The sequence below is a fragment of the Pseudopipra pipra genome, chromosome 5 (assembly GCF_036250125.1).
Source record: "Pseudopipra pipra isolate bDixPip1 chromosome 5, bDixPip1.hap1, whole genome shotgun sequence".
In the NCBI taxonomy this organism is placed as follows: Eukaryota; Metazoa; Chordata; class Aves; order Passeriformes; family Pipridae; genus Pseudopipra; species Pseudopipra pipra.
In genome coordinates, this window is record NC_087553.1 from 14,823,196 (window position 1) to 14,837,608 (window position 14,413).

The 14,413-nt window shown below is 50.9% G+C and overlaps 1 protein-coding gene across 7 annotated transcripts in view; it reads right to left on the reverse strand.

Annotated features, from left to right (window-relative positions):
• Positions 1–6,282: 6,282 nt before the first annotated feature.
• Positions 6,283–14,413, reverse strand: part of IQSEC3 (IQ motif and Sec7 domain ArfGEF 3) — a 101,781-nt gene continuing 93,650 nt past the window's right edge. For 3 of the 7 annotated variants that reach the window (XM_064654612.1, XM_064654609.1, XM_064654608.1), the window contains one exon: positions 12,458–12,631. Coding sequence is in view for 3 of the 7 variants with exons in the window: in XM_064654609.1 (XP_064510679.1) it covers positions 12,563–12,631 (69 nt within the window). In the remaining 4 variants the exon portion in view is untranslated. Of the gene's footprint in view, positions 12,649–14,413 lie in introns of all 7 variants that reach the window. The other 4 variants (XM_064654606.1, XM_064654610.1, XM_064654611.1 and 1 more) reach the window with 2 other exon arrangements.

Genomic DNA, 14,413 nt, shown 5'->3' on the forward strand with positions numbered 1-14,413 from the left:
CAGGACCTTGAGCACATGGTGCTCAGCACTGGCTGTCAGTACTGGCACTGGAGGCCACATGGTGCACCTGTACAACTTGGCCTTCATCTCCTGATGTCTGATGCTGCCTCTGTACAACTCTAGATATTGGTCAGAGTCTACCCGAGCAGCTCAAGGTAGGAAGAAATAGCCTGGAGATTCTGAAACCTACTGATGACACCTGCGAGCTTTCAAAAATGTGTGCAAGGACCATTCTGATCATTTCACACCTCAAAGCCCTTGAAAAGGCAAGAGAAGATATGTCAAAGGAGGGTTGAAAGATGGGAGCTACCACAGGGGCTGGCTACCATCTCCCCTCCACCTCCTTGACCACTACAGCAGTCCTTGGTTCAGGCACCTGTCACTTCTTCCTCCCTTCTCTGCTTTGCATCCTCTTACTTACATGCCTCACCTTCTCTCTTCAGGAAGAGGCTTGCCTGCCCATGCCAGTTTTCTCTCCTCCTTAGCCCTGCTTTGCACCTGTCAGCCCCGAATTGCTGGACAGACGTGCCTGTTGCTGGGCCAGGGGGTGGCCAGAGCAGGCAGTCTGGCAGGGAGGGGAGGGGCAGGCTCTGCACAGAGACTGGGGCACTGGGCCCTTTCCTGCTCACGCAGTCACCCCTGTGCAGCTCCATGACTCCTTCCTTCACCAGAGCTTCGCACTGTCTCTGCTATCAGCACTCCTTCCTGGCGTGGGAATCCAGTGCTGTTTTATGGACATCTAACAGGGATGTCACAAATTCACAGGAGGCAAGTAACAAGGTACCAAGGGCACTGTGAAGGCAAAAGCCACAGTGCTGCACACTCCAAGCATTTTAAGATCTTTCCTCCACTTTCTATGTCTTTAATAGTATGTTAAAGTGGTGTTTCTCATCAGAGGTCCAGGCAGGCGTTGAACCTGCTCAGAGCTGCATGGCAGCAGTGATGTTGCCACCCTGGGCCCTGGGGTTTGTTCTCCCCATCAGGAGCAACCCCCAGGACTGGTGTCCCCTCCTCCAGCACATCAAGTGCCCTACCCAGCGTGTGTCCCTCTGTGTCCCCTCTTGTGCCCCAGGGGTGTGTGTCAGGAGGGCTTCCTGGGGGACTGTGTGGTGTTTCCCCTGGCTTTAGTGCTTGCCCTGGCACATCCCATGGGACTGAGACCCACGTGCAGCTGTTAACCACTGGATAAAGGGGTTTGAGCCACAGCACAGTGCCCATGGGGGAGACCCAGGAGGTGGTCCTGGAGAGACCCTGGCAAGTGGCAGGGGGATGGGATGGCATCCCAGTGTCCCCATTGCAGCCCTGGCTGAGGCAGCACTGCCAAGGGCAGTGTGGGGCTCCTGCCAAGCTTGTGTCCATCATTCCTGTGATGCTGTCAGCTGGGAAGTGTCCGTGTCTGGAGATGCTCAGGAGAGGTTAGTGCTCGCCACGCCAATACCTGACAGCCGTGACACTGATGGAGATGCCTCCTGACAGCCTGGCATGATGCCGCTGTGCTGCCAAGAAAGCAGCACCAGCATTCACTGGGATCTCAGGGACCAGCCACGGGCTCTCATGGGGTTCCATGTGTCTCTAGCACAGCTCCTGGGAACCGGCGGCCCTCACCCCCACAGCTGCAGCTCTGTGAGGAGTGGCCATGGAGGGATTTATCCTGACCATACTCTTGACAGCACCACAGCTTTCTCCATGGGACGCTGGAGGGTTGAGGTTTCTGCTTCCAGATAAGAAAACCCAACTTATCAGGAAGGGACTTGTCTGAGTCACAGGTGTAATGATATGGGGAGGGGGCTGGCCTCAGAGAGTCCCAAAGCCAGAGCACAGGGGCAGGTAAACTGCTGAGTGGGCACCCCTGCTTGATCACTGCATCTCCTTCAAGTCTGGAGGGCCACAGGCAGAGCAGGGCATGGTGGCACAACTGAGTGTTTTTCTCCCTTTGAAAGCTACCTGGCTCAGAGGAGACTTTTGGCCAGTTTGCATTGCATTGTGCTGTTTGGGAAAATACAAATATCCCAGCAGTGAATCCCAGCAGTGACCCCATAAAGAAAAGCACCTCTCAGTTTTGTGCTGACGCTGCTGACCCAGATCAAGACAAAACCTCCCCAGATCTATCCAGATGTGAGGTTCAACAGTGTAAACTCATACCCTGACATCAGCCCAAAGAACACTCCCTGCTGTTTGCTCAATGGCTCCAGGTCCCCTTACACAGCCTTGGAGGTACATCAGCCCCTGGGCTGGCCCCGGGGGAAGAGGCATGCATGTCTCAGCACACAGGCAGCGCTGCCTCCCGGCCCTGCTCTCTGCCTGTCCCCAAGGAGCCCACGTGCCTCTTGGTCGCAGCTTTCTCCTGTCTGTGTGGCTGAGCCCAGCCTGCCACCCTCTTGCCTGTGCATCCCCCTCCAGCACATGCCAGAGCTGACTGACATGTCTTTAAAAATATCTCTTGTATGGGGAGAAGGACAAGAGATGGAGAGGGATGACTGCCCTTAGTTGGAGGGGGACAACATCCTCCTCTGCCTCTCCCTGCCTTCCTGATGCTGCTACCACGTCCTGGCCATGCAGCCTCTCCGGGTCACTGCCTGCCCAGCCCTTGGCACAAATGCTCTGATGTGTTTTTGAAGCGCATTTGGTCCTGCAGGAGGAAGAGAGCCGGTATGTCTGTCCCCTCTCTGCATTTACTGCAAATGAAGGGATTAGGAATTACAATCCAAGATTCTTATTTTAAAGCGGCTTTTCAGCTCTGTGAGGGGAACTTCAGCATGATGCTCATGTGGGAGGTGGTGACAGGGCAGCTGTCACAGCCCCAGTCACTGCGGGTGCTTGGGCAGTGGCAGACAAGGCTCAGTGGTGCTCTCCCGGCTCTGGGAGTGAGTGCATGGAGTGACACTTCCACAGGGAGCGGGTGTGTGTATCCAGGAGGCTCTGCAAGCCCAGGGTAGAGGGAGTATCCCACAGCTGGGCACCTGCCTTGACACCACAGAGTGCACTGGGCAGGTGCCATCATCGGGCTGCACCGATGGATATTGAGGGGTTTCCAGATGTTTTGAACTTTGAAAAGGAAGAGTGAGCTCTTCCTTTGGGGATGTAGGGTGAGTCTGTATTAGCCAGAACTGTTTAAATGGGAGATTTGAGGGGTGGGCAGCACAGCCACAGTGAACTATGTGTGGCAGCCCAGTCCCCATGACAGCATCCCAGCTACTGCCTCATGGGATGCCACACGCACCCAACCCCATGGGGGCTGCCTTCATCCCTGGCAGCACCATGGACCCCAGGATGACCCTCCAGCTGTGAGGACTCCTCTGCAGGGCAGAGCCTTGGGATGTGAGCATGATCAGATGCTGCCAATCCCTCGTGGCAGCATCTGCTTCTGGGATGCTGAGTGCCAAATCGCATCAGCCCAAAGCATCCTGCAGCCCTTGGGCTGTTCCACACCGCTGGCAGTGTCTGCCCCAGAGAAGCACCGTGACCTTTTCCTCTTTTGCATCTTTCTCCTCCTGCTCCTCCCCACTGCATTCATGGCAGACCTGTGAAAAATGTTAGCAAATTACTGTTGTTTTCACTGGCCTCTCTACCGCCTTTCCCTCTGCTAATTATTGTAGCAGTGCCTCTTCTAGGGCAAGTCGACAGATGGCCAGTTTTTTCATCTTCAAACAAGCTATTTAATAAGGGCTCCTGCTCTTCCCTTGCACATTTCTTTCCTGGCTGCATGTCCTGAGCTGCTGGATGGGTTGTCCTTTTCATTGGGGATGCCAGAAGTTGTGAGCTGAGGCTGAAGGCTGAGGTCAGATCCCAGGGGAGGTTTTTTCCTTTCCTTTCAGAAAGGCAGGATAATTCTGCCCAGGGTCATGCTGCCTTACAGAGCAACGCTCTCCCTGCTTACAAAAAGATATGATGGGGAACCAGTCCTCACAAGGAGGTGAGAAGGGCTGTGTCAAATGCTGGGTCCTGTGGGGCAGATCCTAAGTATATAGAAAGCCAATGTAGATGCTGAAACCAGCACAGTCCGTGCTCACACCAGGTGAAATCCATCTCACAGGGGCTGCCCCGTGCTCTGGCTTATGCTGTCATTGTCTGCATGGCTTTGCTGTGGCCCACTGGGTGCACAGGAGGTAATCCTTTCTGTAGGCAGAGGGTCACAGGATGTGACCGGGAACACAGGGAGAGCTAATGGTGCCTTGAATGCACCACAGAGCCATGTGTGGCATCTGCTGATGAATGTTTGTCTGCCTGGGACATCGTGCTTGAAAGCCACATGGTTGAAGTCTGAAATCTCAGAAGGCAATAATGTGTGCATTCTTGTGGACAGAGGCAGCTCCCAAGTGCTGGAATGCTGAGTGGGGCAAGCAGCTTGTGCAATTGGCATGTGGATACAGGGAGGGCTCACTGCACCCTCCTGCCCTGGTGTGCCTGGTGGACGCAGCAGGTGTTTTTTAGAAGCTAAAGCTGACATTTCCCCAACTTGCTGTCTCCCTGATTCTAAAGGGGGTGTACAGGGACCCAAACCCTTCTGGAACTGCTCCAGAAGGAAAGGGAAAGCTTCCCTTTGCATGAGGGAAACAGGAGGTGGCTTTGGGCACCAGCTGCTTTGTGGCAACGCCTCAGCGGAGACACCAGCACCAGGTCCTGCTTCAGCTGGGCTCACTTCAGTGACTAATTTCCCTGGCTTTTGCAAGCTTGCTCTGTGCCTGGTTTCTCTAAAGAGTTTTCAAAGCCAAGTGGCCTGAGGACCTGGTTACAGCATCAGGCTGTTGGGTGACACCTGCCCTGGTGAGAGGGTTACACAGATCTGGGCTCCCCATATGGCAGAGCTGTGGCACCGTTTGCTGCTTTGTTTTCCCCTACCTTTATTTCCCCCTTCCTGGGAAGCTCAAGACAGTTTTGGTGACTTCTCTTGCCTTTCACTTGGGGAGCTAGAGCATTTGTAACATCACCTGTCCCGGATCATTCCTGTTCCTGAAAGGGCTGCTTGTAATGGTGGGGAAAAGGCCCTGTTCCTAACATCCCAGGAGGACTGATGTCCAAATAGCTGTTGTCAAAGACCAACTAGCAGCTATCCATACTGTGCCTTGCCTGTCTGCACCAGGCTTAGCTGTTTCTGGCCTAGCTGGTGCCAGCACAGAGATGTCTGCTCAGAATATGTGGATTTGTGTTGTCCTCCTTCTCCTATGCTGCCCAAAACATAGGATCCCAGAATCATAGAACAGTTTGGACTGGAAGGAACTTTAAATATCACCTAGTTCCAACTCCCCTGCCATGGGCAGGGACACCTTCCACTAGACCAGGTTGTTCAGAGCCCCATCCAACCTCGCCTTGAATGCTTGAACACAGGGATGGAGTATCCACAGCTTCTCTGAGCTATCTCTTCCCGTGTCTCACCACCCTCACAGTATAGCATTTCTTCATAATATCTAATCTAAACCTGCCCTCTTTCAGTTTAAAGCCATCACCCCTTGTCCTGTCAGTCTCTGTCTGTCCTGTAGTCCCTTTAGGTACTGAGGCTCCTGCTTATTTCCAGACACCTTTCCTAGGTCAGGCAGATGTATGTTCATGGCTCTAGGTTGTTGTATTCAGGATCTGGGCAGTGACTTTACAGAGGGGCACCTCTTCCCCAGCAGCTGGTGATGAGAGGAAACCTGAATCTGTGGGGAATGGTGGAGCCTGACTCTGTGATCAGCTGTGCCAAGGCACCCCAGAGGCACCAGCACAATATTTCCAGAGTACCCCAGATGAAGTGGAAGGGGACCGATTGCAACCTGTACACAACAGTGACCCTGCAGGCACATGGCAGCTTTGGGTTTGTGGTGACCTTCCACTGCTCCAGGAGGACTCCACTCTTCACATTGGCTTTGGGGCATCTGATCCAAGGGGCAGCACCTTCAAAGCAGGAGGCAGCAGGCTGTGAAGTGCTGAATTCAGTAGCAAGTCTGCATTTTGCTTGACAGGAGGTGGGTAGAAACCAGTTACAGCAAAGCATTTGAGGGATATGCTTAACTTAAAGTCCATCTGAAAAGTTCCAGAGAAAAACTGCATCTCAAAATTCTCTGTGGAAAAGAGCGATGTATTTTGATCAACTCCAACCACACTGTGTATAAGTTATTGCCCATAATGGATGCTGTATAGATATAACAGGTTACAAATGCAACGTGACAGTGGTGGTATATGCTTTTTGGGTTGTAATCCTTTGTACCAGCACTACCTGTATGTGTCTACAAAGAATCCACCCCAAAGAGACTTGCCATCTTCCGATTAATAATAGTATCTGCACATTGGAGCAAGTTAGGAGTATTTCACATATAGACAATCTGGTTTTATTGCTTTCATCTTTACAGCCAGGTGTGTGACCTAAACATCAGGCAGAAACTTCAATAATCTTCTGTTTCAAAACATCTTAGAAAATGACTGTTTGGAGTGGGCTGATTTATAATATATCCGTGGCACACAAAAACATAAATGGAAGCCTCTGAATCCCTGGGAAATTCCCTGTCTGTTTCTTAGAGAGATTTCTGTCCTCCCAAGTGTTTCACGGTGGGCCGGGGGATCTAAGGGATTCTTTGAAGCCAGCAAAGAATTTGCAACCTACAGACAAGAGTTTTTTTAGCAGGAGCAATCTGAATCCAGCATCTATTCAACTCAGCTGCAAAGATGTATCTTGCCTTCCCCCACCCATTGCAGAGGAGAGCTTGCTTTGGGTGCACGTGTTTGATTCTCCCTCAAAGGTCAGTTTCATTAACCTTGGGGTTATGCTTTGTGTAAATATGCACGTCACTTGGATTTGCATGGGAAATGTCATTTTCCTTACGTGTCTCCCATCCAAATGTTAACCAAGCCTGAGCCTACGTAGCCTGTGAGATGTGCTGCGATGGTAACTGCAGCCAGCACAGCTGTCCTGCTCAGGCAGTACATGGCTGCACATGCCCCAAATTTTTGCACAGCAGACTCTGCTCCGTGGACAGCAGAGATGCCTACACGTTATCTGCCGTAGAGTCCTACGTGTTGGCAGATGGTGTGTGCATTAACACACAGTATGTGCTGCTGTCTCTTGGTGCACAGGTTGCTGTGTGGCCAGCTGGCACATGTGAAGCTGCTCTCCTGCCACAGCAGCGTGAGCCCTGCAAGGGTGTGTGGGCCTCCTTCCCCAGAGGTGCAGAGTGCACAGCCATGAGCATCCAGCAAGATGGGAAGGAAGGAGCTGCAGCACAGGAGGACTCTGCCTCCCTCCCCCCCACCACTGTTTTCCTCTCTGCCTCACTGCAGGGGTGAATTTCACATTAAGTTGCTGTCTCTTGAACAAGTTTATTTCTTCCTGGTTTCCTCTGGATCTGATCCTCAGAGGGTCTGAGCACTGAGCTGGCTCCTGCTGCTTTCGATGAAAAATCAGCAGTAGCCGCAGCAGGCTGCCCCCGAGGCCAGCAGGAGGCCAGGATGCCCAGCACTCCACGGGAGCACACCCTTGGTGTGTGTAGCCGTGCGCCGGCGCACGCCGCTGGAGCCCAGGGACACCGGAGGGGGGCTGAGGCAAAGAAGACATTAGCGCACAAGTGACATATCTCAATATAATTTCTAAAACTCTATTAGTTGAACAGATAAAATACCTCTGATCTATTTTTGTTGTTTTCTTACAAAATGTTAGCCATTTGGACTCTTTGCTAGGTGTGACCACACCACTTTTCCCAAAGGAAGCTTTTCTTGGTGGTATTTACAGCAGGAGACAGGTACAGACAGACAGGTGCTTTCAAAAGCCTACGCACAGGTAACACTTCTGTTGTTAGATTTTAAAAAGACACATTCAGATGGGGCGGTGACTAGTGTTGAAGAGCTGGGTGACTTCAAAGCTGCTGTCCAAGGCATGGCTGCAAAAGAGAGGGCAGAACAAGGACAGCTCTAGCTCACAAAACACTGCTGGCAATCCCTGGAGCCTGCACTAGCACAGTGAGGCAGCTGGTGGAGTGGGAGATGGGGGAGCTTGCTCAGCAACTTGCATTTCAAAGCAGAGACTCCGCCAAGCAGCAGCATCCTTGATTTAGGGCTCAGATTTGTTTTGGAAACCTCACAAACACGTGCAGATAGTTGCAGGTTGAGCCTCCTGAAAAACGTAACAAAACTCAAACTCTTACAGCTCAGAGGCCCTCAAATACCTCCAAATCTGGTGGTACCTTTTGTGAGGAAGTATGAGTATTGACAAAATTCTGGTTGTGGACCATACTCACGCCTTTTATCTACAGGAAAGAGAGAAAACGTGAACAGTGGGATGCTTTGAAAGCCTCGTGAAAGCACTAAGTGTTGCTACCCCAGTGGGCCAGACTATGGCATAAAAAAGTACCACAGCAGATGACAAACACTCCATTAAACCCAAATTGTTTGCAAAGCTTGATTCTCCTGTTGCGTTTTTCCATCTCTTTGCTACTGGTGCAGATGAATTTCACTGGGCCTGTACCAGCATGAGAAAGCATCAGGACGGAGCCTGACAGATTGTGTAACACAGCTCTGCAAACCTCAGTAACACCTTGTTCTCTCCTACTGTCCAACAAAGCCACCTTCTCATTTGGCCACTGACTATCCAACAGTCACTGCAGAGTACTTTTCACTGGGTTTCTCTTTTCTCTCTCCTCCCTGTCTCCTTTTTTAATATAAAAGGACATGAATTTGGCAGCAAAAAGACATTCATTTGGGTTGAGCTAATCTCTGCAGCAGCTTCCTGCCTGACCCTTCCACCTGAAAGATTGTGCTAGGTTCATGATCAGAATCACTGCTGTCAATAGCTGGTGATTTTTCTTCGGGCTGATCCCTCTGGGTGAGCTGTGTTACACATTTTGTCCTTCATTAGGTTGTCACTGACACGCTCTTTCTAGCCTGCACTCCATCAGTCTGTGTGCAAGGGTGTCTACTCACAGCACTACAGCTACACTGAGTCTGTGTCTCGCTGGCGTGTGGGAGGGCTGTGGGAGCAGACAATACAATAGATCAGATGAGGTGCAGATATGTTTTAAAGTGCTTGTCATCCTTCGAGACCAACCTCCAAAGGAAAAAAAAAAAAATCTGTATTTTGAAGTGAAGTCCGAAGGGCTCAGCTACACAGTAGAATTTAGATCAACCTGCTCCATGACAACCTGGAATAGAGTAGTTCTGTGTCTCTCCAGCCAAACACAACAGAAGATGTGGTAGCCAGCAGGCTAGAAGACAGCAAGGGTTATCTCCATTTGCTTCTCTATCCAAGGCTTAAGGCCAGCAGTAGCCTTTGTAAGGTCAGGGAAACGGAGCCAACTTGCCCTGAGAGAATACTGTGCCTCAGGTACCTCGGCACTTCAGTTAACTCGCTTCCACCCTTCATCCAGCATGAAGAAGGGAGTCTCATGGAAGCTTCCTTATTCCTTCTTTAAATTCTTGTAGCTCTCCCAATCAATTATTAAAGCAGCAAACATCTCTTGTAGGAACTTCACAGACATTGTCATAAATATTTTATCTAAAAAAAATTATTTCCTCAAGTACCTTAAGGTTTTTTGCTGTTGTCACTTTGTGTTAAATGTCAAGTAAAATCTAATTTATTTATTTTAACACACACACAGAGCTTTGTTGGCTCACTGCACTCTGGGAAAAAAACTGAACAAGTACTGCCATTCCTCTCAGACAGCAAAGTAACTGCTGGGAAGGGAGGGCAGTGCCACTGCCTCCTGGATGCCACCATTTCTGTTGCAGCAGTGAGTAAAAACTAACCAGCAGCCACACATTGACTTACACTGGCTGGACAATGGCAGAAGCCACACATCTTTCTCAGGAAGCTACAGGCATCTCCGATGAGATCCTGGCTGCAGTGAGGTGTTAGGGTGTCACCCTGGAGGGAGTAAGCAGCAGATCAGACCAGCTATGCCTCACAGCTGGCTGGAGGGTGAGGGGCAGAGCCCTGGCTGGGGGTGAGGACCTCTCCCTGTGTCTGGCTTTGCAATGTGGAGCATCCAAACTGCCCCGAGGGGCTGGCTAGAAGAAACCTTCTCTGGTCTGGGGGGAGACTTGGCTTCTGTTCAATTTTCTTACAGTCTTCTCTGTCATCTGCTTCTGCAGCCCTCCCTGAGGCTTGCTTGTCAGCTCCTGGTCAGTACATTTGTTACTGGGTATAAAAGCAGCAGCCTAGTGCTCTGCTCCAGACAGCCAAGCAAACAACCCAGACCTCTTGGCACACCTGGGTCCAGGAGTCACCTCAGACATAAGGGGACCTGGAAGTGAGCAGGCTCCTGCCCTGGAGGGCTGGCCAAGCACAGGAGACCCTTCACTCCAGCCCCTGTCCGCTTCCCTAACCCCAGATGGGCTTAAGCCCAGGTCACATGTGAACATTTCAGCACAGGCAGCACCACCACACAGGCATCCAGAGAGCACCGAGGGGAGCCAAGCCAGTCCCTGATGCACTGTGGTTTTTGTCACTGGCAATAACCCCAAATATGAGCATTCTGGCACAATCCCTAAGGAAATTTCCATGTGGCTTTTACCCCACAAGGTAAAAAAGAGTTTCCTGCATCTGCCTTCGCCGTCCCTCTTTCCCCGATACTTTGCACATCCCCACCACTGCTGACAACTCCTGCTATTCCTCACCCAACTGTTGCATCATCAGCACCCAGTGCTCATGTCTCAGCCTTGCATGGGAAGGAAGAGCATTTCTGTCTTTCCCTCATAAAATAAAATAAAAATAAAGGCCCTAAAAGGCATTCTGTCCTATTTTAAAATCCTAAAGTTGATCTTCTTAAGCCTCGAAGGGAGATAGAATGAGTGAGCGAGAGCAAAGCCTTTAAGCTAATTAATACCTTCCCCTCCCTACTGCTCAAAGAGATTTTTTTTTTCTAAAAATACATCCATAGCCCATTTTTAATGCCGTCTTCCTTCACATCAATGTCCCTGATAAAGCAGAGGAGCTGAGCTGTCATCTCTATCTCGAGATCTGCCCCTCCCCTCACTTTGAAGCTGGGACAGAGAGGGAGAGAGGAGAAGAAGCCTTGGAGTTTGGTATCTGGGCAGTTTTCCTATAGGAAGGGCTGATGGATGCAAGAGTACAGCCAGGCAAGAGATACAGATGGAACCTCACATGAGTGGTCTGCAAAAAGCCCCTTCCCTCTAACACAGGTGGAAGAGCCCAAGTGAAGGGAAGAACATCCACCCCAGAAGGTGAATGTAACACTTGGCTTTGCTTTCAGAATATAAAAATGCAGGTGGGCAGGAAACACAAAATCAGCTAGAAGGAGGAAAGCAGAGGTGGGTCTGTTTTAGAGAAGACAATCGTGTGTGTGTGTGTGTGTGTGTGTGTTGAGGTGGGAGGGCACCTCGTGGTGCCATCTCTTTGGAAAAGTACACATCCATTCCAGGAAGATCCCTGGACTGAATCCCTCCCTTCTGCTCCCTCAGAACTGCTTGGTGTTTCCTTTAGTAAGCATGCGCCATACATACGCTACCATACAGGTGTATTTACATGTGGTGAGGTCTGCTAGGTCTCAGCAGAGGTCTCTGGTACAATGATCCAACATAACAACAGAAATAGTTTTGGTGTTCAGTGAGGCCATCTTTGCGTTGTACTGCAGCTCAGGACAGTCTCTCCTCCTCTCAAACTCTCTTTCCCTCGCGCACTCCTTCGCTTGGAGCCGGCTGCTGCAAGGAGATAATACTTGAAGGGTGATGAGGAGAAAGCATGGCAAGTGGTACAAGTTCTCAGCTCCAGCTTTGCAGGCGGCAGCAGTGGTGGCAGGGAGAACTCCACCCCCGGGAGTGCCCCAAGGTTGGTCCTTGGCATGGGTGAGTCCATTTCTCTCCAAGGCTGGCAAAATTTTAGGATGGGTACAAATCTGTGGCCAGGTAAATGCAAGGCGGGAAAGGAAGTCGAGGAGTAGGAAACGGAAGACACAGTGCCTAGAAAGCAGCAGGTCATCAAGCCTCTCAGGAACAGGGCAGCAAAGTGCTACATGGGGACGGCACGAGCACAGAGGCCAGCCAGGCTGGCAGGGTGTGAGGATGTGTGAGCATGTAGGTTGGCAGGTTCTACAGATGGCTCCTCACAATTAGCATCATCTTGAGGGGAGACAGGGTAAGAGTTAGGTCAGTTGGCTTTTTTTTTTCTTTTTTTCTTCTTTTACTAAAAAATACATCACAAACTAGATCTCTGTAGGCAGAAAGGGTCCCTGGGAGGCGGTGGGGAGGGGAAGCGGGGTAGTCTGTGCTGTTTTGGTGCTGGTGGTGTGGCTACACGAGGCTGCGTGAGCCACTGGAGTACCTGCGCCTCTGAAGCAGGGAGCTGGGGGGGCAATACTGGTGGGGGTGGTTGTAGGGAGGTGGTGGAGGGGGCAGGGGAGGCTGATGGACCAGCTTCATGGGGGTCCCAGGGAGCCCACTGCCCATACCACGCCAGGGGGTGGAGGTGCAGGAGTCGGAGGTGACATAGCGTGTCAGAGTCTGGTTGAGGGCCGGCTCCATCCGAGCGAGGCACGGCTTGTCCAAGACAATGACTTTGACAATCTGCTGGCACTGTACAAGTGTCCCCGCCGAGGCGGGGTGCGCGGGCACCAGTGCTGTCTCCAGCCGCTCCCGTGGCATGTTAAGACGCATGCTGGGCTGCATTCCACTCTCGGGCCCCAGGGCGGAGTTGTGCTGGTACGTTTGAAGCCTGTTGTGAATTGACACCTAGTTTAGAAACAGCCAAAGAAGCATTAAATGTTACAAGACTTTTCCCATCTGCTGCTACTGGCTGCCCTGAATCCCCACCACCGGTCGGACCTCACATGCATTCAGCCCTCCCCTCCCTCAAAAAACCAGGATAGGTACAACCCCCGGCTGCACAGCCCCCCTCGATAGCCCCATCGCCCCCATCTAGGCCTAAGTGCCCCTGTCCTTTCCATCACATCAAAGGCAGCAGAGCCGGCGTTCCCAAATGCCGTGCAACTTTGATTAATCCAAACGGCACAGGGAACACAAATCGACTCTAGGAGTGGAGGCGTCCGTGAATTCTCATGGTAATGAACAGACCTTTGTCCCCACCCACAAAAAGGAGAGGGGAACCAGACCGAGAGGTTACAGATAATCGAGGTTTGTACGTTTCAGCAAAATGACGGCAGCTGAATCTGAGATAGAGAGCGACAGAGAAACTCAAGCCTTTCCCAGCTCCCTGCCTTTCTGAGTAGGTAGGTACACCAGGTACACCACTGGCTAATCTGTTTACAAAGGAAAAAGCAGAAATCTGACATAGTCTAGCAAAAGGCAGCTCCCTCTGATCCATTTGATGGTTTGTCAGCGAAAGGAAATGATTTTCAAAAAAAAAAAAGAAAAAAGAAAGAAAAATGCCCATCTAGCTCATACAATGATAAAAGAAATTCATGATGAAATGGCAGCAGATTAGATAATCTCAGAGAAATGGAAATGCTCCTCTGCTGGCAGAGTATTACTTGATCAGCTGAAAGGGGGTAGGGAAGCAGGAGGTCATCAGGGTCTCCACAGCGAGATGCTGATAACAGAGTCAAATAAGGGAGCTCACTGAAACCAGTTTGAAAAGGAGGAGCTGGTCTGGACTGGAGGTCCCTAGCAGGGAAAGTGCAGCAGGAAAATGATGCTTCCCACACGATGGATGAAGTTATAGTTCCTCCTGACAAGGACATGGGCTGATGGAGACTCCAAACCAGAACAAAGTTGTTGGCTCAAAACAGAATACCAGTCAAGTGACAAACCCTGGGTAGGAAACAAGTGCTTGCAGGTTGGCATGGCACTTCCAGCTAGGCAGGGATACAGATAGGCAGACGGGACAGTGGGGGTGCCCTGATGTCTGGCATGGTGGGCAGCAGCGCCAGCAACTGGGACAGAGAAGCTGTGGAGTGACCAAGCTTCCCACCATGCTGGAACAAGGATGAGCTGTCTGTCCCTAGCCAAGCGTGGAGGTTTCTCTGACCCACTGCACAGCAGGACTTAATATTGTGTCTATATTTATTCAGGTGGAACATCCCACAGGAAAAACTGGTTGCTGGGCCATGAAGTGCCAATGACATTAGCACATTCTCCACAGGGAAATACTCCTCCCAACAGAAATAGGAAATAGGAAACTGGTTGGCAGAGGCACCTTCCCCAGGAAGGGGTTATCTGAAGGGAAATATGGTGTTCTTCAGGGAAAAGAAGCAGCACCCACTCCCCACAGAGAAGCTGAATTCTTCAATTAAATATACTTTGACAAGAGAGGAAAGAACTACTCTGGAAAAGGGCAAGTTCAGGATAATGGAGATATTCCAGACAGGGAGAAAGTAGGAAGTAGTAGATAAGATTTTCAGTGGGAAGATTGCATTTTCCTGTTTCCTCACAGGCAGTGGGAGTATGGGTGTCTGTGAAGAAACAGGCAACCCACTGGATGTTACATCCCTGCAAAGATAGATGTACACAGTACAGCCAAGCTCCCTACTTAGGGAGG